At 43.1% G+C, this 27,311-nt stretch overlaps 1 protein-coding gene across 1 annotated transcript in view; it reads left to right on the top strand.

Moving 5' to 3' along the window:
* The window catches only part of LOC115100963, a 122,465-nt gene that overhangs the window by 31,079 nt on the left and 64,075 nt on the right, over window positions 1-27,311 (top strand). Inside the window, exon 2 of the mRNA XM_029620093.1 lies at window positions 14,635-14,688. Coding sequence (XP_029475953.1) covers window positions 14,635-14,688 — 54 coding nt within the window. The remainder of the gene's footprint in view (window positions 1-14,634; window positions 14,689-27,311) is intronic.

Raw genomic sequence — 27,311 nt, forward strand, 5'->3', positions numbered from 1 at the left:
ACACAGAGCCTGTGGGTGTCCCCTGAGTGAACTTTTCAAGAATTTGTCAACCCAGGCTTGGGGACATTGTACTCGTTCGAGGAGTGCGAAGATAAGTTGGGGTTTCAATTTTTTTTTTTTTTTTTTTACTGTATGGACAAATTAGGGCATTTTTTCATGAGCTCATGTCTGCAGAGGCTGGGGAGTTGGAGAGCTCTTCTTACTGCACATTGTTGAAACTGTTTTTCAACAAGCAGGGGGCCCTGTTGAATTTGTTTTTCTCCAAAATATAAAACTATATTCAATATATGAAACGCTTGTGACAAAATGGTGGAAGGATATCGCAGAAGACCTTGATGCGCTTATGTTGCGTGATTGCTATGCATCCATTCCCAAAATGTCTTACCAGTGTGGCTCTCAGTTACGAACTAAAACTTTCATAGGACGGTGGTTTTGCCTTTGCAGGATTATAAAGCGGGGCTAATAGCAGAGGATAAATGTATTAAATGTGGCAGTGCACAAGCTCTCTGATACATTGTTTGTGACACTTCGACCCCATACGGGGCCAGCTTGGTCATATTCTGCAAACTGACATTCAGTGGTCTTGTTCTTTTTGTAATAATGATATTGGAGATGAGTCTTAATGTGGATAAACATCCATTTTGTCTCTAAGGCTTGTTTGATTGCTAAGAAGTGTCTTCTGCTCCAGTGGCTCAAAGAAGCACCTCCAACTGTAGCTATGTGGCGCTGTCTTATGATTTGAATTTTTTCAGCTGAAATATGGCTCCCAATATCAATGTTTCTCCAGGAAGAAGAAACTGTTTTTTAAGGATGTATGGTACCCGTTCTTTTGAACTTTGACGGATTTGCTGCGGTTATTGTGTCCTTTTGATGACTGAATATCCAGATGTCTTCACTGTATGGGTACCAAGCTATTAGCTCTCTTTCTGATATTACACACAGTTCCCTCTTGTGAGTGATTATGGTTTATATTATGCATTAGCTTCCCTCGTTCCCTTCTAAATTGTGTGTGTGGGTGTGTGTGTGTGTGATTATTTGTAAAATCTTTGTAGAATAGCACTCTGTTTGGTTGGCTTTGTGTTTTTCATATTGTACTCCTTAATAAAGATATATATTGAAAAACAATTGTTACAGTGATTAAGTCCCACCTGTATACCAGTAGCACATATATGATGTTTGTAAAATAAATCTTTTTACTTATCTCAGAAACAATGGATATATAGAAAATCAGATTTGAAGATAAACCAGGTGTATGTAGTTCACGCCATTGGTGTCTAACATTCTTACAACACTCCTACATGATACCATGTTTCACAATAGATTCTTCAGGGAGGATTGAAAATCTTTCAATAGGACCGAATCTGCTAAAAAAAAAACCAAAAAAAAAAACCCATTTAAACATTAGAAGTAACGCACACACTACTCTATTTCTGGTTAAGTCTCTTCAGATATATGGTTTTCCCTTAGTATATCCAATATTGTTTTCCACAACAGAGCTTGTGTTATATTGCCCCCCTCTTTTTAAACTAGCATAATAAATCACAGGTCAGACACTGTATGTTGAAATCGAAGCCAGTGATCTACAAGGGGTGCTTTACATTGATTTCTGTTACAGCTAAGGTGTTCTGTATTACAATGTTTTATTATCCTTTTTGACTGTCCAATGTACAATAAACTACATGAGCAGACCACTGCATAGATTATGTGTGAAGTACAATAAAAGATTTGAAATGATAAATTAAAGGTAAGGAGGGATGTGAAAATGATATCACTTCCTATGTATAATCACATACACTGTATGCACCACATTTCCTATCTTCTAACTCGGTGGTTCTCAACCTTTTTTTGGCCAGGATACACCTGATAGATGGTTCTCACATTCGTGATGCACTAAACATGAGATCATCACGGGATTAAATGTAAACATACATTCTGCATCCTCAGGAACCCCCTTGACCCCCCCCGCCCCCCCCAACAATGGGTGCAGAGCAGACCTAGGGCATTACCCATACAACTCACCATACAAAAAGATATTCTGGTTCTGATGACATCTAAGTAAAAGCAAAACAAACTCCCTTTACTACCAGACATAACCCTCCTTATGAAAAGACAGTAATTTACCACTAATGCAAATCCTATTGAGAAAACACAACAAAAAAGATTGATACAAATGCCTACATGCTAGTAAAATACCTCACCTCGGTCACCCACCCAGAAATGACCTTCACCAAGTACAGAAAAACCACAAATTTATAAATATGGAGACAGAAACTGGAATGGAAAACAAAAAAAAGCCACTCTGCATGCAGTGTAAACCTGGAGAAATGGAAAGAGAAATATAGCACCTAACAGTTCCAGGATCTGCAATAATGCACACAAACTAACCCACACAAAGTTACACCTGTATTATGGAACACACACTTAAACATTAACAACCCTGTCTTTGAAAAGGCAACACTACAAATATTAAACCAAACCCTAAATGCAAATACACCTCATATTAGGTAAACAGAATAAGTCAAGCTGCTACAGATCCCCACACAGAAATAATTGTAAAGCTAAACTACTGTATTTTTCACTCCATAAGACGCACCTAGGATTCAAAGGGGAAAAATTAAAAAATAAATAAATAAATGATGTGCTAAACTGTCTCTGTTCCTGGGGTCTGTGCATCTTATGGAGCAAATTAGGGGAGGGCATAAAATGTTGGGTTTTTTTATCCCCATTCCCCATCCCAACCCTTTAAATTTAATTACTTACGCCTCTCCACCCTCCTGACCCCCCCCCCCACCCTAAGACTTGCTAAAAGTCCCTGGTGGTCCAGCGGGGGTCCGGGAGCAATCTCCTGCACTCGGGCCGTCGGCTGCTAGTATTCAAAATGGCGCCGATAGCCTTTGCCCTTACTATGTCACAGGGGCTACTGGTGCCATTGGTCGGCTCCTGTGACATGCACACACCAGTCACCTCCCTGACCAGTCTCTCGCATACACGCGCGCACACACCAGTCACCTCCCTGACCAGTCTCTCTCGTTCTCATATGCGCGCACACCAGTCACCTCCCTGACCAGTCTCTCTCTTGCACACACCAGTCACCTCCCTGAATGGTGGGGGTGGAAGGGAAATAGAACCAAGAGCTAAGAGAAACAGATAAGTATGAGAGAAAAAATGTGTGAAGCTTGCTGGGCAGACTGGATGGGCCGTTTGGTCTTCTTCTGCCGTCATTTCTATGTTTCTCTTTCTCGCACACATGCACAAATGAACTCTCCCATTCTACCACACACACAAAGCTGCCACACACACAAGCAAGTTTCCGCTCTCAGGTAGAGCCTCTTCTTATTGTTCAGCCCAATACGCCTGGCCTCCGCTCTTCAGCTGGTTGCAGCATCCCTCTGCAACCAACTGCATCGGCCCTGGGGAGAAGGGAAGTACAACCGGGGGCGGTAGAACACACTGGTTGAGAATCTCTGTTCTGATTATTAGATAGAACTGATAATACAATCTATCTTGCCTTTGAAAGGCAAATTGAATGGTCTTCTGAAAGGCTGTATCTGCCTTTTAATATGTGCTAATGTTTTAAAATACTGTGCCATATTGAGTGTGAATGAGCAGAATAAGGCAAGGAACAAGTTTTGAATTAGAGCTCTTAGATTTCTGAATTAGTAATCACTGGTGTTGAGCATACAAAGATCTCTTAAAGGTTCATTTTAAAACTCTTCTAGAATAACTTTTCTGCCTAAACTGAAACTTTTTTCCTTGGGCTGCTGATTTAAAATCCTCAGTTTTGATGTACATAAAACACCTTAGTCTCAAAAACTGCCCCTCAGGGATATTAATCAAGTAGGGGTTTAGAATGGTGACTGTAACAATATAGCAAATTATTGCAATCTATAGCCTTTTTAGATTTTGAAGTCTCAAATCCTTATGTAATTAATGAAATGGAAATGTTCAAAACATTTACCACTTTATGGTTAAAATGAGATGAAAACTGTAGATGAGGATTACAGTTTAGCCATCCAACAAATTAAAAAAAACCCATTTTTTTCCAGTACCACTCCAATGAAGATGTTAATAAAGAGCTTCCATAAGCAAACAATATTCCACTGAGGGGCAGTATAGACATATTTGGTCTCGAAGTCAGGCTAAGGACAGGACCGTGGTTGCCCTTTGGCTGTTCCTTTCACTTGTGCATAAAACTGATTCTGAAAACAGAAGTAATTAGTCAGAGTGAATTCCAACAAGGAAGAAAAACGTCAGACGTGCTTCGGAAAAATTATTTTCATTGCCTCCAGTGCCGCCCGAACCACTTTGGATTGTGGTATGCCAGTATAAAGTGCTGTGACGTCTAAAATAACTAAGGACCATTCTGTATTATAATTAGTACAGTTCTTCAGATTTGATTTTACACCTAAAGAAAAAATATTAGGAACTTGGGCTCAAAACCTTGCCTATGGAAATGGATAGAGGTTCCAACAAAGATCTTAAATCATACAGTAGGGCGTTCTGGCAGTGCTGTTAAAGATTTATGGTTTTTTGTTACAAAACAATTATTGGAATCTTAGGATGATTATTCATCAAAAATACAGATTCTTTAAAAGTAAGAAAACCTGATTGCTGTCATTAGCATTGAATGAGTGTTGAAATATCAGCTGTAGGATCTTGAAATGAAGATGTATAAAATGCTCTATCCAATAGTTGTCTATCTGCCTCCTGTATGTAGGCTTCTCTGTCCAAAATAACTATAGCTCCCCCTTTGTCCACCATCTTAATTATATTTGATTGATCTGCTGCTAATGCTAATTACCTGAACTTCGGTCAATGACAAATTTCTATGTTGAGTGGCACAGGATTCAAGCTGTAATAAGTCTATTACCAATCTTTCAAACACAATTATTGGATCCAGTGGCTCTGGGGCAATCAAGGTGGATTTCATAACTACTACTGCGTTATCTGTGAAAGGCTTCTTACTATGAAAAAAACGAAACCAATTTTAATCACCAAATAAACCTAAAAGGGTGTATCCTTGTGGTAAATGAGTCATATTTGATGGTTGTATGAATGATAATCATCCTGATAAGACTGATCAATGTGGTCAAGATCTGTTTAGGCAAGTTAAATACATTTGATACTACTGGTATGGCTTCTGAGGTAGGCGTTTGCATAGAAAATGCAATCCTTGCTATATTTTGCTGGTAGTGGTTAATTTTTAAAATTGGGTGAAATCTTGGAGCAAGGGATAAATCAAGTTTTCTCCAGATCTGCTGTACATCTTAATCACTAGAAAAAGATGAACAAAACTTTTTTTAGGTGGTGTTTTATTCTTTTTTTATCTTTATCCATCCATGGATACATACATCCCTTCAAATAGTCTACTTCATTCCATTTGAATTTTTTTTAATTTTGATGTTTCTCAATTCCTGATGGAACCCAACAATTTGTTTGTGAAACTCCATAATTTGGGCATCAAAATTGGGGACCAAATACATGTGAATCGTATTTCCTCTACAGATAATAGGACTATGGAGCACTCCATGAAGTTAGCAAGTAGCACATTTAAAACAAATTGGAGAAAAGTCTTTCACGCAGCACACAATTAAGCTCTGGTTAAGGCAGTTAGCTGGATTTAAAAAGGTTTGGAAAAGTTCCTGGAGGTGTAGGGGAGTTAGGATTTCATTACCTCTTCCCCACTGCTTCCCTTTAATTTTATTTTTTTTATATTACTATCAATCCTTCCTAACTAGAGATACCCATACTGATCATTTGATTAAAAAACATTTATTTAGGAGTTACCATAACAATACTAGGACAGGGTCAACACTTCTCATTAGGGAAAACAAAACAATTACAAAAGCATGCTTGGCAGGTTACAGAATTAACGTTAACATCACCTCACTCTACCCTTGACTTGCATAGCCAGGATTGTAGCCCCTCAGCTTCTCACCACTAAGAGCATGCAATGACGTGCACTCTCCGGGTCCATGGTCTGGCCGTATCTGCTTCTCTCAGCTCTGCAACATGGAGCTAAAGAGGGCAACCAACCGTTGTCACTGAGAAGCAACAGGAGCAGTTCTGCCTTTTGCTCACAAATACCTGTAGCCTGTGGGACTGTCTCTGCTGTGCCCTTCATCTCTGCAAGTTTCTTTCAGCCCAGGTGCAGGGAGGCTAGGCAGCATTCAGATAGGTAGTTTCTTCTTTGCGATGGACTGCTGGCTGATGACCGTGGTGACGATGACACTCTGATGATCCTTAGTGCTTGGCTCCCTGCTCCTTTTAAGGGCTTACGTATGCATAATTCAGTGTCTTCATGCATAGTAATGAGGGGACATGATTGAGAGTATGATAATTCTTCCTTCATGGATTGGCCCCATAGTCATAAAAAGAGGCCCACTATGTTATGCTGCATGCATTCACACAGTACCAATTGTCTTGATCTCTCCCTGTTCACAGAGAACCTATTATGGCTGACATTCTTCAGAAACTCTGCCAGTCAGACATGTACATAGCAGGTCTGGAAAAGTTCTTCTATCTCTGCTTGTCAGGGTACCTCTTTATGGCAGGCATGCTTCTCTAAATCTGTCAGTTAGGCATGTGCATAACAGGTCTAGAAAGTTCCTCTGCCTTGTCCACAGAGCCATACAGGCCAATGTCCATTTTTACTGAAGTCAGAGAATCCATCTTAGTTGCTTGTCCTGTTTAGCAAGAACCAGGTCTCCCCTACAGAGGAAAAGTCCATAAATTGCTGTTAGCCAAGTTGACTTAGGGAATATTACTGTCATCAGTAGCATGGGCTCTGTTTAATGTTTGGTCCCTTGCCAGATACTTATATCCTGGATTGGCCACTGTTGGAAACAGGATGCTGGACTTAATGGACCCTTAGTCTGATGTAGTATGCAACTTCTTATGATGTTATGATTGGAGAGTGTGGGTCATTTCCTACAACTCATCACATAGTTTAACAGTAACCTAATATGTGGTATCTATTATGAGGAGCATAAAATCCAACAAGCATTTATGGAGTATTGAATTCCAGTCGGAGCTCTTTAAAGATTTTCAGCCTATGAGGAATTTTTAGCACAGCAATATTTAGTCAATGTTGCCACATGAAGTTCCATCCAAATTGCCCTTTTATGTGTATGGGCAATGACATCACAAACTATTTGATTAGACTTCCTAATATCAAACATCAGTATAAAAAAGCCGACAGTTATACTTGGTGATTTCAACCTTCACACAGACACCAGCCCCAGATTGCAAAACTGCCAAACCATGCTAGACATGCTATCAAGCCTATCTCTAAACCAACAAGTGAACAACCCAACACATAAAGCGGGTCACACGTTAGACCTAATCTTCACTAACCACTTCTTCTCAGACACATCAATAACATATAAACCTGTACCTTGGTCCGACCACTACCTCCTGCAATGTAAGACACTAGCAAATTTCAACAACAATGCAAAAACAAACAAATCATCATATTTCAAATACAGACCACCCTTCCAAACCAACAGTCTCCAGCAAGAACTAGGAAAACAACTAGCAAATCTTGATCTCTCCAACATAAACAATGCCATTCATTCATGGTTCCAACTTACTGAAGAAACTGCAAACAATATAAACCCCGAGAAATTAAAACAAATAAAGAACAATAGAGAGAGAAATAACCCATGGTACAACAAGCAGCTAAAAATAACTAAATCCAACCTCAGGAAAAAAGAAAAAGAATGGCAAAAAGACAAATGTCCATTGACACTGCAAAGATATCGCACACAACTCTCCATTTATAAAAAAAAATGATTCTAAACACTAAACGGGATTACTATAGTCTTAAGATCAAAAACTCAACCAACAACACCAAATCTCTATACAACTTAGTTAACAACCTCATATCTGAAAACAACAACCCCCCAACAAATGCATCCAAAAATCTAAGCCAAGATCTCGCCATGTTTTTCAAACACAAGATAAACAAAATCACTTGAGCCATCAGCAAATCCCTGAATTCAGATGAACAAATATCAAACACCAAGATAATAACATGGTCTAATTTTGAACCAATCTCCTCCACCGAAACGGAAAAAATGATAAAAAAAAAAATAAACCCAGCACGACATGATTTAGACATAATCCTGACACGAGAGCTATAGGAAATAGCGCATATCATAGCACCAACAATAGCAGCAATCATTAATAAATCTCTCGAAGAAGGTGAACTACCAGTCAAAAACCGCTATGATTAGACCTATACTAAAAAGGAAGAACCTAGACCCAAACGACCTGAACAACTACCGTCCAATATCCAACCTACCCCTACTTGCAAAACTGACAGAGAAGGCGGCCCTGAAACAGCTCAATGAACACCTCGAAACCAACAACATCCTGCATCTAGCCCAACACTGTTTTAGAAAAAACCACTCCACATAAACTCTGCTACTTAACCTATCAAACAATATACTTCGAGGCTTCGATAATAAACTAAGCCACCTACTAATCCTACTGGCCCTCTCGGCTGCGTTCGACACAGTAGACCAAAAAAGTCTATTATCAAGACTTGCAAGCAAAACTCTAGACTGGTTCACTTCTTTCCTCAAAAACAGATATTTCAAGGTCAACATCAACAACTCATCTGAAGCAATCCCACTTGAAACAGGAGTACCACAAGGATGCGCACTATCGGCAACACTCTTTAATATATACCTACTCCCACTCTGCCAACTCATCTCAGGACTAGGTTTAACATACTATATGTACGCTGACGACATACAACTCCTCATACCGATAATGTCCACCATCGAAGAAGCAATGAGCCTAGCAGTCTCTTACCTGGAATCAATTAGAAACATGCTAAACCACTTAAAGCTCTGCCTCAACATGAACAAAACAGAATGCATTCTAATAGAAAAAAAAGAATCAAGTTCTAAAACCAACCATGCCATACAAATTGATAACATCCGTATCCAACTAAATGACAATGTAAAAGACCTTGGTATATGGGTTGACAACGAATTCAATTTCAAAAAACACATCGCAACAAAAACCAAAGAAGGCTTTCACAAGCTTCAAATACTTAAAACCTTAAAACCGATGCTTCACCACCAAGATTTCAGAACTGTACTACAATCGCTTATTCTTACTAGCCTTGACTACTGCAACTCGCTATTGATTGGTCTCCCAAAAACGACCTTAAAACCACTATAATTACTACAAAATGCTGCTGCTAGAGTCCTAACTGGCAAAAAAAAAATCAGACCACATCACACCGGTACTCAACAGTCTACACTGGCTACCAGTTGAAAAAAGAATTGAATTCAAAATCCTGACAATCTTACATAATACAATATACAAAGCAGATAACACAACCCTCAATAACAACATAAAGATACACAGATCACAACGCACGACAAGATCCACAAGCAAAATACAACTAGTCATACCAGCACTTCCCTTAGCAAAACTATCAAACACAAGAAACAGAGCAATCTCAATCGCAGGACCTAAATTATGGAACTCACTCCCAGATTACCTGAGCTCACAAATCAACATCAACATCAAAACATTTAAAAAAGAGCTCAAAACTTGGATATACAGTCAAACTTTCAAAGATGGAATCGGTTAAACACACATAAACGTGATAACACATAACCACCTTCGGTTATGACAGAACAATACCAAGTCTATTATTGAAAACTGTTATTCTGCTGTTCACGCACAAAAACGCAACCATATAACGTCTAGCGCAGTCTTTCTAAAAAAGTAATTATTATAAACACATCCAACCAACCTTTATCCTACTCGACCTCTGATTCCCCCAGGACTACATTAGACATTGCTAAATTTATCTTAGTTACAGTTATATAAATTAAGTTGTTAACCGTTATCAGTTATATAAACAGTCATTCCATGTTTTTGTTTCAAGTTATTGCCAAAATGTATTAAGTTGTTATATCTTTAAACCGGAATGAAGGCAGCTAGCTAAATTTCGGTATATAAAAGCACTTAAATAAATAATGTTACTAGAAGTAATTCCAGAAGTATCTTCAGATAGCCATGCTCTTAACGGTAGTGTAGATATTTGAGTGTCACTAAAGCTAAAGATGTTGTTCCATCCTGAAATAGCTGTGATGCCCCACAAAAACAATTCTGAAAATTGTAAATACAAAAAACATACTGAACTTCAGTGAACTGCACAATGCAATATACAAGGAGCTTATATTTGTTCTACTTTAAAGCTTGTCTATTGCAAACAAGTGAAAAAATGCAAGCTTGTACAGAGGCCAATGTTTTTGAAAGAAATGTTGGGCTATATTATTTAATCATCACTTGCTTGAAAAAAACACTTTGTATGATTCCTTTAACCAAAGTCTTTTGAATCACTACGTGTACATTAAGAATTTGTAACATTAACCAGTGATAGGTCCTAGCTATATAGAGGTAGCACATATAAATGCATCAGTAGTGCTGGCTGTCACTCTGAGCCAATTGGGCGCAGAGCACATTGAAAGGGGGCCCGCTTTGAAATGTCTTAGGTATTCTAAGCAGGTAAACTGACCCAATAGGCACACTTAGAAGCGTTGTGTACACATTAATATGCATTTGTAAAGAACTAGTTTTATGTTCCCCAATGAGGTGTTCCACGACTTGCAATTTTTCTTATGATTAAATGCTTATTCTTTAAGAAGAGTATGGTAGTGCACTGATTCGGTATGATTTAGCATTTCTCCATTTGACATCTTATTTCTCTCTGTGCCTATTCATTCTCTTACATTCATCCTTTCCATTTCCCCATAGATTTACTTGCTCCATCTCCCCTTTTCAGCCTTTCCATCTAGCCAGCATTTCCCCTTTCTATCTCTTCAACTTGTTTTTCCACTATAATTAGAACATTCATGCGGCTGCCATTTCCTGTAGTCGCTTACCCGGCCAATTTTGCTTCAATCCTCGTTGCCTGCCCGAGCTGACGTCGGAGGGAGGAGCTGAGCCAGACGCCCTCATAATCGGCGTCCCTGCGGCGCAGCAGTGCGGCTGCCATTTCCTGTGGTCGCTTACCCGGCCAATTTTGCTTCAATCCTCGTTGCCTGCCCGAGCTGACGTCGGAGGGAGGAGCCGAGCCAGACGCCCTCATAATCGGCGTTCCTGCGGCGCAGCAGTGCGGCTGCCATTTCCTGTGGTCGCTTACCCGGCCAATTTTGCTTCAATCCTCGTTGCCTGCCCGAGCTGACGTCGGAGGGAGGAGCTGAGCCAGACGCCCTCATAATCGGCGTCCCTGCGGCGCAGCAGTGCGGCTGCCATTTCCTGTGGTCGCTTACCCGGCCAATTTTGCTTCAATCCTCGTTGCCTGCCCGAGCTGACGTCGGAGGGAGGAGCTGAGCCAGACGCCCTCATAATCGGCGTCCCTGCGGCGCAGCAGTGCGGCTGCCATTTCCTGTGGTCGCTTACCCGGCCAATTTTGCTTCAATCCTCATTGCCTGCCCGAGCTGACGTCGGAGGGAGGAGCTGAGCCAGACGCCCTCATAATCGGCGTCCCTGCGGGCAGCAGTGCGGCTGCCATTTCCTGTGGTCGCTTACCCGGCCAATTTTGCTTCAATCCTCGTTGCCTGCCCGAGCTGACGTCGGAGGGAGGAGCTGAGCCAGACGCCCTCATAATCGGCGTCCCTACGGCGCTGTATCGCCGTCGGCGCGTCGCCAAAGCCGCGCGCCTAAGGGGCGCATGGCTTTGCCCGGCTTCGCCCGGTAGAGGCCGGAAAAGCTGACATTTTGTTATTGTGTTTGCCATATTTTCCTTCTTTAAGCGGCCGCCTAAAGAACTAGGAGGATTGGATTGCTGTGCTACCGCAAGGAGTCATAATTAAAGGTACTTTTAAATTTATTTCCTTCAATTGAGTGGCTGTTATCCTCTTGGTAAATGCCACATACCAAGAGGAAAGCTAAACTGAGAGAGATTTCCTCAACACCAAATCTGGATATAAATCAGCCATCTATACAGGACTGCTTTGCAAGAGCCCCCACAATTACACCGGGAGGAGAGGTCGCAGGAGAAAAAAGCCAGGAGCAGGGCCATAATCTCCAGACCGATGAAATATCTTTAAGTCCCGGTGCCCCCGAGACACCAGAGCGTCCTACTGGGACTGTAAGGGGAAAACTTGTGTTTGAGGATCCTAAGTTGGGAAAGGAACAAATGCCTGAAGGAGAACATAAAGATATGTACTTGGAAGTCCCAGGATTTCTGAACTCTGAAATTCAGAGTCCAGTAGAACACTTAGGCATATTGTCCCTATCCCAAACCAGTCCTAGTAATGAGCATGTGGAAAAGGGGAAGCAGGGAAAACAGGAAAGACCTTTGATTGATCTATTTCCAACTACATCAAAGAAATTTACGCTGGAGGAAATAGGTGTCATGATACTTTCAATGCATAAATCAATAAATAGTCTAGCTAAAACAGTACAGGATTCGCTGAATGATAATAAGACCTTACAGCTAAAGGTAGAGAATGTGGAAACTACTGACAATAATGTAGAGAAAAGAGTGAATGACATCGAAAAGGTTCAATCTAACTTGATTAAATCTGAGAGGTTATATGCAGGTAAAATAGAACAAATGGAGAACCAATTAAGGAAAACAAATTTAAGAATATTAAACTTCCCAGTAACTCATTTGATTTCCCCCATGGAATTATTCAAGAGTTATTTAATCAATGTGTTAAAGTATACAGAAAATGCTATTCCAGTTATATCTAGAATTTACTATCCATCCCATAGATCTGAGAAAAATGTACAACAAGAGCAAGATACATCTAAAGAGAATGCTATAAATCTTTCTGATTTGTTGGAGAAATCATCAGAATTAGATATTAAAACAAGAGCAGTATTGATTGTTCAATTTGCTTTTATCTCCGAGAGAGATACAGTTATGAGATTTTACTTCAAAAATCAGAAATTAAAGTTTCATGGGCAATGTATTAGTATATTCCCTGACATAGCTAGGGATACACAACTGAGGAGAAGGGAGTTCCTTACTTTAAGGGAAAAAGTGATACAACTGGGAGCAAAATTTATGTTAAGATTCCCATGTTGATGCATTATATCTTTCCAAGATTCAAGATATATATTCAATCAGCCTGATCAACTCAGGTCGTATCTGGATTCCCGCCCCTAAGATTTCCATAGGAGGGAAGTGAAAAAGGGGGGTTTGGTAGCATACTAGATAATACTGAGTTATATGTTGTTGTTGCTGCTCTGAATTGCTATCTTCTTAGTTCTTTTATTTCTTTACTGTAATCTTTTAAAAATATTGCACAGATTGCAAATGTGTTAAGTTGGTATAAGTTCTGCAATGGATATTTCTGAGTTGCAAATGTGTAATGTCTTTTTGAAAATTTGAAATCTCAATAAAGATAAAATTTAAAAAAAAAAAAAGAACATTCATATACATTTTTCTAATCTGTAGGTAGTTATTTATGTATTAACTATGGTCCACTGGCATAGCTTAAAGTTCAACTTTTTCTCAAGCAAAATTTATATAAACCCTAAAATAAATGGTTGGTTTAAATTTTTGTTGGATTTTTCTGTGCTTTTTGCATTTTTTTTAATAGAGTAAATTGTAATTACTGTTGATGGTGCCAGTTGAATGTGCTTTACCATCAGTGACAATGTAAGCTGTTCGCTGTTCCACGTTCTTTCATACATTCTTTGGTGCTTAAGAAGATTTAGCCTTCAAGCCTAAGTAGTCTTTGCTTTCTCTGCTGAGTCAACTGCTACAGTCAAGTATTGCCATTAGGAGGGCACTACCTAACTAACAGGCCGATACAGTAAAAGTTGCGGGAGCGAGGGCACAGGCCACTCTCCTGTGCACTTGATTCAGTAAAAAAAAAAAAAAAAAAATTCAAATTAGGGCCTGCGGTAAAAAGACAGGAGCGGCGGCTGTCAGTGAGTTTGACAGCCGACGCTCAATTTTGCCGGCATCGGTTCTCAAACCCACTGACAGCCACGGGTTCGGAAACAGGACACCGGCAAAATTGAGCGTCCGGTTTTCAACCCACGAGCAGAGGGCTGATTTTAATTTTTTTTTTTTTTTTTAATTTTTAGTTATTTTTTACTTTTCGCCATGATATTAAGTCGGAAGGTGTACAGAAAAACAATACACTTTCCCAGTGCCGGCAGAAATTAATGCCCACCTTTGGGTAGGCGCTAATTTCTGAAAGTAAAATGTGCGGCTTGGCTGCACATTTTGCTTACTGTATTGCGCGGGAATAACTAATAGGGCCATCAACATGCATTTGCATGTTGCGGGCGCTATTAGTTTCGGGGGGGGGGGGGGGGGGGTTGGCCGAACGTTTTCAACGTGCTATTACCCCTTACTGAATAAGGGGTAAAGCTAGTGCGTCAAAAACGCGCAGCCAAACACGGGTTAACAGTGCACTCCGGAGCGTACTGTACTGAATCGGCCTGTGAGGGCTTAACTGAACTTTTTGTAAATGAAGTCAGATGACAGACTTAGTGACAACCTGGGTCTAATTTTTAAATTGGTCAAGAAATGGTTTCATCTGATTTATTTAATTTGCTTTTATGCCTAATCAATACTTGGCAATGTCTTAATAGTCTTATTAATGTCCACAAAATCTTGGTCTGTCCTGTTCTTAGGATTTCTGGTCACCGTGGAAGGAAACACAGGAGAGAAGAGGAGGTTGATGATGAGTAAGTACCAGATCATGTTCGTTTTTGTTTTCACCTTCACCAGTTGCTTTTTATGCCCACATAGTTCGACTAATTCATTTTCATCCTAATTTACAGAACCTACAACTTTTCCTATACTAAGACCCAAATGCCCAGCTCTGCCAGTGCACCTCAGTCCTGCCCTACGGCACTCTTTGCTATTTCCATACTGAGCCAGGCCTTGGAACTCCACTCTGCCATATCTTGTAATGTAGAAATATAGAATATAACAGATAAGGACTATTATGCCCAATTTCATTCCTGGTACAGTACTCTTGAAAAGGTTTGCTTCTTGTGCCTTATTTATATCTTTTGAGATAACATAGCAAATGCAGACAGAAAAAGACCAAATTGACGCATCCGGTCTGCCCAGGTAAGATTCTTCAACTTTGGTTAGGTAAGAATACAAACGTCCATGTGCAACCCAAGACCAATGCAGAACCCCTCAATTTTTATTTATTTTTTTTAATGTATGATCCTTCAACCCTTTTCCTGCTGCTGCCCTCCATATCAGTCCCAACCATGGCCATAATCCTGTTTACTGGTGTCTACCACCTTTTGCTGGTAAGCCGTTTCAGGCCTTATCTTCCTCTTTGATTAGTACAAGACCAACATTTCATCCAACTCCTTTCAAGTCATGAAAATCCCAGCACCACCACAATTGGCAAGGGTTTGTCTAAAATATCCAGCTTCCCCATGATCATTGAAAAATGGATTTTAGCTACAGCAACTCAATACAGATTACCCCAGCCTTTTCATTAATCCAGTGCAGCCATGCCACCACTCTGTACAGGTTAACCCAATTCATTCTTGAAAGGTGGATATGGTTTTGCCATGACTGTTAGGTTCATAATCTCCTTGCTGGGCAGGTTACCCCAGTGCTGTTCTAAAAGCTTGATGCAGCTGGCACATGGTTCAGTGGTAAGTGCCATGCACTTCCACGCAGAAGGGTCCCCCGCTTCGATTCCTGGGTTAGGATTTTAGCACCCTGGGTCCGCCAGGGCTGGAGATGCTGTGGAAGCAGCATTCACAGCTCCTGGGGGAGGGGGGAATCATAGTTATCATAAAGGTGACACCTGATGACTGGATTTAGAGTCCATGATACAGGTTTCTAGAAGGGGCACTGGTGCATGGTTCCTAGCCTTAGGACTTGCTGTAGTGGCCAGACTAGGAACAATGGAAGGGTCTACTAAAATAGGGGAAAAATCCCAGAGTGAGTTGGAAGAGAAGAATAAATTAATGGCAAAACAAAATAAAATTGAATCCTGATGCTTTCCTTCTACTCCACAGAGCAGTGATCATAACATTGCTCTGTGCAGATTACTCCATTAGCTACCCCCATGCCTTTTGCACCATTAGTTCATGCTTCCCCTAACCCTTCACCTTTTGAAGTAAAGATTTTCTATGTTTATCTCTGGCCTTTTGAAGTTACCATCATTTTAGCTTTAACTACTTATTCCAAGAGCACATCCCAGACATCCACCACTCTTTCTGTGAAAAAATATTTTCTGATATTTTCCATCGATAAGCAGGCTGCATTAGCAATGCTTTCTTGGATGATGTCATCCTGACAACGCAGTCTGGAATCTTCTCCAAGTAGCAGAGCTGTGATGCTCTGCTCATGCATGGCAGCTCCCGCACAGTTCTCCCGCTCAGGCTTCCTCAGTCTTTCATCCAAGTCAGAGTGCAGATGTGAGTGTTCCCCACTCCTCAGTTTTCTTAATTTGTGATCGCAATACCCAATTTTCAGTGCTAATGATATCAGGAAAACATCCGCCAGGGTTTAAATTTCATCATTGCAGACATATCACCGAGGGTCCAGCAGCAGAGAGCTGTCAAAATTGCAAAATTATGAGAGATGGGGTAAGAGCGTTGTTGGGCAGCTATGCACCATCACTGCAACGCTCTGTTCACGCTTCACTGGGCCCGGCAAAGCACTGGACTGAGAAACACAGAAGTGTCATCGGTTGACCCAGGTGTTACCTCATCCAAATGGGCTAATCTTGTGGAGCCAAAGGCCCAAAAATCTAGAGGCAATGCTTTGGAGCTAAGGTAGAAGCACGCCAAATTGACGCATGCATCGTTGGGCCCACCTAGACTGATGCCACCAGGTTTGGTGTTTTGAAACCAGTCAGCGTTGAAGGACCAACTGCCTGATTGCACCCCAGTGAGACATACCCCAAAGCGACGCAGAACTTGGGACAAAGCACCACAACGCGATGCACAAAGCGCCTCGCATACAGCCTCACATGAGGCAGCAGTACAACCCTCTAGACAACTGGGAAATCTGGCTCCAAAACAGCTTAAGCCCACGATGGCCTCTCACAAACGTCAAGCTCCCAGTGAAGCTTCTCTGTCCTGCGAACCGTCACACAAATGTAGACAACTGGAACAATCAGACAGAGTAGAAGTACAACCTGTCTTGCAGATGTTTTCACAGGAGCCGTGGTCCTCACCAGGGAGACCTCCGTCTATAATTTCTGCAGGGTCCTCCTAGAGTGACATGGAAGTAGACTCGGGCTTATCTAAATTCTCGACCAGCAAGCATAGAGAACCATTCTTCCAGGAGGCATTGTATCTCCGAGATAGGGTTTCATTCGAAGAACTGCTACAATTCTGACTGCTCTACTCTCCACTGCACACAACCACAGGGCAGCCATCCCTCTTTCAAGAATCCAGTGGTGCCGAGTGATTGGAGAAGAGCGGTGATGATCCCACTTCACAAGAGTGGAAATAGAGAAGAGCCTGGTAACTACAGACCAGTTAGCCTCACTTCGGTGGTGGGAAAAGTAATGGAGTCGCTGTTAAAAGAAAGAATAGTGAACTATCTACAGTCGGAAGAATTGCTGGACCAGAGGCAGCATGGATTCACCAGGGGAAAATCCTGTCCGACAAATCTGATAGACTTTTTTGACTGGGTAACCAAGGAATTGGATCAAGGAAGAGCACTCTGTCATCTACTTGGACTTCAGCAAAGCTTTTGATACAGTTCTGCACAGGAGACTGGTGAATAAAATGAGAAGCTTAGGCGTGAGTGCTGAGGTGGTGGCCTGGATTGCAAACTGGTTGACGGACAGAAGACAATGTGTGATGGTAAATGGAACTTACTCTGAAGAGAGAGCGGTGTTGAGCAGAGTGCCGCAGGGGTCGGTGTTGGGACCGGTCCTGTTCAGTATCTTTGTGAGCGATATTGCAGATGGGATAGAAGGTAAAGTTTGTCTTTTTGCAGATGACACTAAGATCTGTAACAAGGTCCGGAAGGAGTGGAGAGAATGAGATGGGATTTAAGGAAAATGGAAGAGTGGTCGAAGATATGGCAGCTGCAATTCCGTGCCAAGAAGTGCAAAAAAATGCATATGGGGTGTGGAAATCCGAAAGAACTGTATTCAATGGGGGGTGAAAGGCTGAAGTGCACGGAGCAGGAGAGAGACCTTGGGGTGATAGTGTCTAATGATCTAAAGTCGGCAAAACAATGTGACAAGGCGATAGCTAAAGCCAGAAGAATGCTGGGCTGCATAGAGAGAGGAATATCGAGTAAGAAAAGGGAAGTGATTATCCCCTTGTACAGGTCCTTGGTGAGGTCTCACCTGGAGTACTGTGTTCAGTTCTGGAGACCGTATCTCCGAAGGGACAGAGACAGGATGGAGGCAGTCCAGAGAAGGGCGTCCAAAAAGGTGGATGGCCTTCATCCGAATGACTTATGAGGAGAGATTGAAGAATCTAAATATGTACACCCTGGAGGAAAGGCGGAGCAGGGGTGATATGATACAGACTTTCAGATACTTGAAAGGTTTTAATGATCCAAAGACGACTACAAACCTTTTCCATTGCAAAAAAATCAGCAGAACCAGGGGTCACGATTTGAAACTCCAGGGAGGAAGACTCAGAACCAATGTCAGGGAGTATTTCTTCACGGAGGGGATGATGGATGCCTGGAACACCCTTCCGGGGGAAGTGGTGAAGACCAAAACTGTGAAGGATTTCAAAGGGGTGTGGGATAAATACTGTGGATCCATAAAGTCTACAGGATGTGAATGAAGAGAAGAGTCAAGGGGGGGGGGGGGGGGGTGGCTTGTGGAATGGCAGCTACTACCTGGAGATTAATATCCTTATTCAATAGACATACACACAGTTCATGCAACTCCAACATTGCTCTATGCTTCAACAGCAAGAGGAAATGTGGAAAAAAGGATTTGCATCCACATAAAAGCAGGGGAGTAGCTTGCTTGTTACGGCGGTTACTACCCCAAACCAAAAATGCCTGATACTTCACTTTCAATGCATATCCAGCATAGCTCTCTGCTTCAATGGCAGGGGGAATGAAGAAAAGATGATTTATATTCAGACAACTGCCAACAAGGTCTGAATTACATAGTCTGGGTAAAACAAATAAGCATGGATGTAGCTTGCTTGTTACGACGGTTACTACCCCAAATCAAGCCTGATACTTCACTTAGAATACATATCCAGCGCAGCTCACTGCTTAAACAGCAGGGGGAATGAAGAAAAGAGGATTTGTATTCAAACAACCAACAAGGACTGAGTTGCACAAACAGGGTAAACAAGCATGGGAGTAGCTTGCTTATTACAGTGGTTACTACCCCAAACCAATTAGCTAGATACTTCACTTAGATGCAGCTACAGCACTGCTATCTACGATGGTGGGGGTGGAAGGGAAATAGAACCAAAAAAGTTATTTAAAGAGGCAAGAGGGACAGAAAAGTATGAAAAAAAAAGTGTGAAAGCTTGCTGGGCAGACTGGATGGACCGTTTGGTCGTCTTCTGCTGTCATTTCTATACCTTCATGGCTCACTATTGCCTGGACAAACTATTGGATTCTGACAATGCAGTAGGCAGAGCAGTTTTGAGTACAGTAGAACACTATTAGAGACTACCACTGACATGGATGGGTTGCAAAAAAATATATATATATATATAAAAATTAAATGTTATTATCTAAGACCAACGTGCTACCCTGCAAGACATGTAGCAACCCTTAGCTTGGGACTTCCCAAGAAAGTATGGCTAATGCAGCCTGCTTACCGATAGAAAAAAGCAAGTTTGCTTACTATAAAGTGTTTTCCATAGATAGGATGGATTAGCCATGTGCACCTGCCAGTCTCTAGGAGGGAGGTAATCTTTTGATATCGACTGCGGAAGCCTGAGCGGGAGAATCGTGTGGGAACCACCATGCATGAGCAGAGCATCACAGCTTTGCTTCTTGGAGAAGATTCTGGACTGTGCATTCAGGATGTCACCCAAGAAAGCATGGCTAATCATCCTGCTATATATGGAAAACACTGTTTATGGTAAGCAGACTTGCTTTTCCTGAGTATGCCTCCTTGAAGCTTCATACCCCTAGGTATACAACTTTTTTTTTCCATTGAAAACTGTTTACTTGTGCATTAGAAATACCTTTCAGGTATTTAAATGTTTCTGTAATATTCCCTGTCCGTCTTATCTAGGGTTTACATGATTAGGTTCTTAAGCCTCATCTGATGGCTTTTGGTGTAGACTTAGCTGTCCCTTTCTTCAGCAGTGTCTTCATTAGTTTTCCTAGCACCAAAGTAAGAGTCAACAGCCTGTAGTTTCCAACCTCCGTGTCTGTTTCCGCCTTTATGAAAAGGGATAACATCTGCCATATGCCGTTCACACAGAATGACTCATCTCCAAATATCTATTGAACAGATCCTTCAGCACACCTGCCAGAAACTTTCTGAACTTCCTTTTAATACCCTAGAATATAGCCTCTCTGGCCCCATGTATTTGTCCATTTTCAGTTTTGTTAGCTCTGCACAAACCTGCACCAGCTTCTAAAGGGAAAAAGGAAGTGAGTGGTACCAGGCCAGCAGCACATTTTGCCAGAAAGGCCCTTTTGTGACTTCAGATTTTGAAAATTTGTACTCGGCAAAAAGAATGCTTTTAGAAATGTTGTGCACTCCATGGAGTACACTTTTCCAATCTTGTTTGAAGGGTAGAGGTGGGACTGTAAGCCAGAGACTAGAAGGGCTGTGTTGAAGGTGATGGAAAAAAAACCCCATTTAATTCTTTTGTTAAATATTCCTCAGGAAGGGATTGGAAAAGGACTGTGATGGTTGACAAGGGTACGTAGGTAGTGAGAGAGATTCCATGTACAAAAGAAAGGGTTATTGCTGGTTGTCTGCAATTTTTGTTTTTGTATGTGTATTTGACTCTGTGCTTGAATGTGTGCCAGGCTCATAGTGGTATTACTTGGCAACTGGTCCCTATACCTAGGTCCTTCTGAGTATGAGTCTGGTTCCCATAACCCTTTTGATGTTATTCCTAAGCCGTGCTCAATATCTGCACACAAAGGAAGATGTTGCCATGATGTCAGATTGCCTGCCGCACTGAAAACCAATGAGCTTCTATCCACTCTCAGCCACCATGCCAGTGCTCTGCTCTGAACTCTGCTGCCACCAATGCCACTAAGCTCAGATCCAGCCAGCTCTGGCAATGCCAGCAAAGGTCAGCTTTGCTTCGGCTCCAGTGAACCCATTGCAGATCTGTAAAGCAAAAAGCAGTAGGGGCTGGTAAAGCGTGCTGCCAGGGATGAACTGCTGCCACTGCCCAGGGAGCCCAAACCATGACCATGCATGCAGGTAGTTTCTAGCTCATTAAAGCTAAGCAGAGGGACCAAGAGGTCCAAAACTGCGGAGATGTTGCTACCATGACTCCGGACTCCACATTCATGTGCTCCTAACACCTGACACTTAGAATCCCTTTTTTGTTTTTTTTTGTTTTTCTCCTTTCCTTTAGGGAAACTGGTCAGTTCAGTTCAAATGAAATCTCAGGTAGGTCAGAGCACATTGTGATGTCATCGAGCATTTTAAAAGCTGCCCTACCATTGGTCAGTGCCTATAGTCATAGAAGGAAATTAGGCATCATGAAATGTTTACATCTTGTTCATGTTTGTTATTTTGAAACTTTTCTGATTTTTGAAAGCATGTGAAAAATATTTTCCTGACTTATAGATATCGCAGGTAAGGTGTGTGTTTCTTGGAAAAAAATAATTTTATACTGCTTTCATGTTTGAAATAAGTATTGCTGAGAAGGATGTTTAATGTGTGCTTGCTCCCTGCTAGTGTTTGACTTTATCAAAGTTGTGTTCCTCTGTTCTGTGCAGGTTCCTTTGATACTTTTTGTCAAGGATTAAGCAGTGTGGAAATATATGATTTTTTCACTCTTAATGTGCCCAAATGATATCAATTTAGATATACAGAAAGATTCCATTAACAAACTGAGGAATATTAGGGGAGGTCTCAGAGACATACAAATCAGGAAGCTGAGTGATAGGTACCCAGTGCCCATCACTATGTGCACTGCACTGTCTTTATGCAGTCTCATAATTATGCAAAACACAGTAATTAGAATTGTTTGCATATCATGAGTTTCCAGATCTCCTACCAGTGATGAGAAAAATAAACATGACAGCCCTTCTGTTCAATTAATTTAGCGTGATAATTCCCATCACTTCCGTAGAGATCCCCTGTATTTATCCCATGTAGGAATTCCATTTTGATTAGCACTTCCTAGCATAAAGTGATTCCTAGCATAAAGTTATGAAAGATATATTTCATTTATGTGGTCAGTAGTAATATTTTTAGAACTTTAGTGAGACCGGAAAATTAATAAGCTAACACTTGTTTTCTTTAAGATTAGGAATTTTTCGTTTAGGAAAGAGGTGGCAGCAGGGCTGGAAAAATCAGTTGCCTGGGTGCCCAGGTTCCTGAAACTGGACACTTGGCACCTACCATTGCTCCAAGCTAGAAAGTTGCTGTCTGACCACTTTAGGCTTTGCCCTGAATGGGGAAGACTGCTGACTTGCAGAACCACAGCCCCTTCAGCTGCACTGCATGGACAGGACTGTCCTGTGGGCTGCTGGGAGGGGAGGGTATGATAGTATGGCAAGGCGAAGAGAGAAAGAGAGATGATTATGCATGGGGGGGAGGAAGGGAGCGAAAATTATGCAGAGCTGTAGCAGACCCCTGCCACTGGGCCTTACTGAAGAACGGAAGCTCTGGCTCCTAAAAGAAAGTTAGAGCCCAAGTTTTCAAAATATTATACTTCTAGTCCTGGGTGTAAGAGGTTATAAGGGAACAGCCTGCTTGTGATAATGGGATAAGGAAGTTGTGGAGGCAGGTTAGGATGCAAGGAGCTTTATTGTGGCCCATTCAGGGAAAACTGACACAGTGTTTGCTTATTAAACTCATTTCCTTCCGGCTGGCCTGAAACCTCACCAAGTTGTAGAACACAAAAAAATCTAATAGTATGATAGTAGCTAATATTCAGTTCAGTTTCACTGATACTAGCCAGTTTCTTTACACTACCATGCATGCACTGTAAACCCTGATTCTGTCAGTGTGCTGCACCTAAGGAAGGCAGGCTAGTAGTATTTTGAATAGAGAAGAGCAAATACATTTTGAAAAGCATTGCTATATCAGCACCTTTCTGGCACAGATATCCACATGCAAGGCATGTCACTGGTATGGAGAACAATATAATAGGGATGTGAATCGTGTCCTCGATCGTCTTAATGATCGATTTCGGCTGGGAGGGGGAGGGAATCGTATTGTTGCCGTTTGGGGGGGTAAAATATCGTGAAAAATCGTTAAAAAATCGAAAAACCGGCACATTAAAACCCCCTAAAACCCACCCCCGACCCTTTAAATTAAATCCCCCACCCCCAAATAACTTAAATAACCTGCGGGTCCAGCGGCGGTCCGGAACGGCAGCGGTCCGGAACGGGCTCCTGCTCCTGCATCTTGTCGTCTTCGGCCGGCGCCATTTTCCAAAATGGCGCCGAAAAATGGCGGCGGCCATAGACGAAAAAGATTGGACGGCAGGAGGTCCTTCCGGACCCCCGCTGGACTTTTGGCAAGTCTCGTGAGGGTCAGGAGGCCCCCCACAAGCTGGCCAAAAGTTCCTGGAGGTCCAGCGGGGGTCAGGGAGCGATTTCCCGCCGCGAATCGTTTTCGTACGGAAAATGGCGCCGGCAGGAGATCGACTGCAGGAGGTCGTTCACCTCCTGCAGTCGATCTCCTGCCGGCGCCATTTTCCGTACGAAAACGATTCGCGGCGGGAAATCGCTCCCTGACCCCCGCTGGACCTCCAGGAACTTTTGGCCAGCTTGTGGGGGCCTCCTGACCCTCACGAGACTTGCCAAAAGTCCAGCGGGGGTCCGGAAGGACCTCCTGCCGTCCAATCTTTTTCGTCTATGGCCGCCGCCATTTTTCGGCGCCATTTTGGAAAATGGCGCCGGCCGAAGACGACAAGATGCAGGAGCAGGAGCCCGTTCCGGACCGCTGCCGTTCCGGACCGCCGCTGGACCCGCAGGTTATTTAAGTTATTTGGGGGGGGTTCGGGAGGGTGGGGGATTTAATTTAAAGGGCCGGGGGTGGGTTTTAGGGGGTTTTAGTGTGCCGGCTCACGATTCTAACGATTTATAACGATAAATCGTTAGAATCTGTATTGTATTGTGTTCCATAACGGTTTAAGACGATATTAAAATTATCGGACGATAATTTTAATCGTCCTAAAACGATTCACATCCCTACAATATAAGTGTCCATGCCAGTGTTCATAGCCATTCAGTGTCATCAGAGGTACATCATTAGCTGGGGGTGATTCCAGCAAAACTGCAAACATGGCAACATATCATCACTGAGGCACCTCTGCCCTCTGTGCTTATTCCTTAAGCACATAATTATGGTGAGACATGGAGGCTCTGATGTCGGGCAGAGGACCACGGATGGGAGGTTTTCTTGCTCACCATCCCCAGAAATCAGAGGGCAGCAGAGAGTCCAGTTTTTTGGTGCCTTCAGAATTTAGTACCCTAACTGGTCCAGTGACTCAGGTGGCAAATGTTGTGCACTGTCATGCAGAAGGTCCCTGGTTTGATTTGTTAATTGGGTCTTCTGCTCCCTGGATTGGCTAGTGCTGGGAATGCTGCATTTACAGCTCCCAGAGGGGAAAGGAGTTGTGTGCATTGCTTAAGGATTATACCTGGTGGCTGGCTTCCAGGCCCATAATTGCAGGGTTCTAGAAGGAGTCTTGGTACATGGCTCTTGGCCCAGGAATGTTGCTGCCGTGGCCAGATTAGGCATTTTGGTGGGAGGGACATAAAATAAAAAAAAAAATCCCCAAGTATTTGCAAATGAAGGCTCATAGTACCAGATCCCAGCCCTGGTTGTGATTGAGCTGGAAGTACAAAGGAATGAAGGAAACTTTGGGTCAAAACCAAAATTTTGGCACCTTAGGAATGTGCCTATTTTGCCTATGCCCAAGTCTGGCCCTACTCTGGTTTACTGGGGCACCTTAGCACTTTAACACTATATTCATACACCTGTATTTAATTTTTACATCAGTGCAGTATTGCTATGGAAGTACAATAACATTTTGATGCATTTTGGCACCAAGGGGATTTTCCCAGCAATAAGGTATCACCGTGATTGGAAAATATGTAGAAAACTTAAGCACCAACCAAGTGTTTTTACAAGTCTGGGTTTTTTGGTTTTTTTGTATAATTACTTTTTTATTCTTTCTGCCTTTTTGTATTATTTTTGCTCCTATATTGGAGGAAGGGAAATGTGTCTTTTTGGCTGGTAGTAGGAGCAGCAGCAACTCCTCCCGCTCTGTGCAGGAACCTGGTACAGCTGCAGGTGCCAACACTTAGAGTGTAGTCAACCGAGTGCTTGTGATTTTTCCACCTCCTGTGTAGTAGCTCTGGACTTGAATATCATTACTATTTCCTAGCATGTAGCAGATGGACTCAGGACCAATGGGTATAGTGTACTCCTGATAGCAGTTGGAGACGGATAAGATTTCAATCTGACGTCAGCCCTAGTACATATACCCCTGCAGGAAGTGCAGCTCTTCAGTATTTTCTGTCTCCATAGCAGTTAGGGACTGTATGCACACTCGCACAGCGTTAGAGTAATTTTACCAAAGAAAACCAAAATAAGACATCTTACCTCTACAGACGAGCCCCGCTCTCCTGCGGTGACACCTATTGGGTCCCTCCCCCAGCTGAGAATTCCCGAGGTGATTTCAGCGATTCCTCGGAGGTAAGCCTCGGTCAGGTGGTCGACCCTCGGCGGGGACCTAGCCCCCGACATCGGGTGAGGCTGAGAGGCAGCGGGTGCAACCTTGAGCGCGGCAGTGAAGGTATTTTCCCTCTCCCCCCGCAGCCGGAGACCACCCGGAACGAGACCGGGAACCACCGAGACAAGGTAAGGTAGAAATCTATTTAAAAGTTTCCGGTCTCCGAAGCTTGAGGAGCTGCACAGGTCGCCAGCCGGGACCAGTGCCACCGGGTTGATCTGCCCTAGCAGGGCTAGACCCCGGTCAGATCTGAGGGTCCTCCCACATGGAGACCCCCCAAGGTGTCGCCATATTGTCCGCGTGGTAGCCGTCACCATTTTGATCTGTTCGCCGCCCTGTCCGCCGTTCTGATCTGTGCGCACAGAGGCGAACCGTGCACACAAATACCTTGTGCACACAACATTGCGCGCCCAAGTACCATGCGCACAAGCGACGCACATAGCCACGCGCTTACTGTACCGGGCGCATAACTTCGATCTGTGTGCACAACAGCACGCACATCTCCCTGAGTGCACCAAACCTACGCGCACAACTTCGCACCAGAGTGCGCAACTGCATCTTACGCGCACAAGCCATGGCAACACCGGAAAAGAAACTCAAGGCTCAGGGCCTTTGCCCAGCATGCCACATTAGAGCTGCACAGCATGAGGAAGCCACAGCCCTGTGTATACAGTGCAAGGAGGCCCTAGGGGATCCAACTCATGGCCCTCCCCAGCCGGTACCGGGTTCCAGCCTCTCCAACAGTATGCTGGACCTAGCATTGCACAGCAGGCCCCCCCCCCCATCAAACGGGGCTCCCCAAGGACACGGCGCCCCTTAATCTAGACCCAGCATCTATTTCCTGAGTGGAATTCTTCAAAGGTCAGCATACCTTCGTCCACATGCAACTGGGGCCTCCTATAATACGGCCACAAGCGCCACCAGAGGACCTCAACATCCCGGGACCCTCTATGCCCAGGGAATTGATCCTACCGCCCAGAAGCCCCACCTTCAGGGACACGGACAACTTGGATGAGGATTCAGAACCCCTGGCGGAAGGGGAACTCCCGGGGACAGAGCCCCACCGAACCATGAGACGCTCCTTCACCAAAGACAAGCTTCCAAACCTGGTCACACACAGCTTAAAAGAGCTTGCTATCACGGGCACAAGTGCCTCAGGGAAACCTAAGACGAACCCCCTACTAGAGGGACTCCATCAGACCTCCCGTCATTTCCCACTATTACAAGCTGTCCAGCAACTAATTGACCTCGAATGGGATGTCCCGGAAACTACGTTCAAAGGGGGGCGGGCTCTAGCAGCCATGTACCCTCTGGACCCAGCCGCCAAAGATCTCCTGGCATGTCCGAGAGTGGATGCCATGGTCTGCGCAGTTTCGAAGCGCACTACTATCCCAGTGGAGGGAGGAGCAGCACTCAAGGATGCTCAAGTCAGACATCTGGAATCTATCCTCAAACAGTCCTTTGACGTCTCTGCTATGTCTCTA

This window comes from Rhinatrema bivittatum, chromosome 11, assembly GCF_901001135.1.
Source record: "Rhinatrema bivittatum chromosome 11, aRhiBiv1.1, whole genome shotgun sequence".
In the NCBI taxonomy this organism is placed as follows: domain Eukaryota; kingdom Metazoa; phylum Chordata; class Amphibia; order Gymnophiona; family Rhinatrematidae; genus Rhinatrema; species Rhinatrema bivittatum.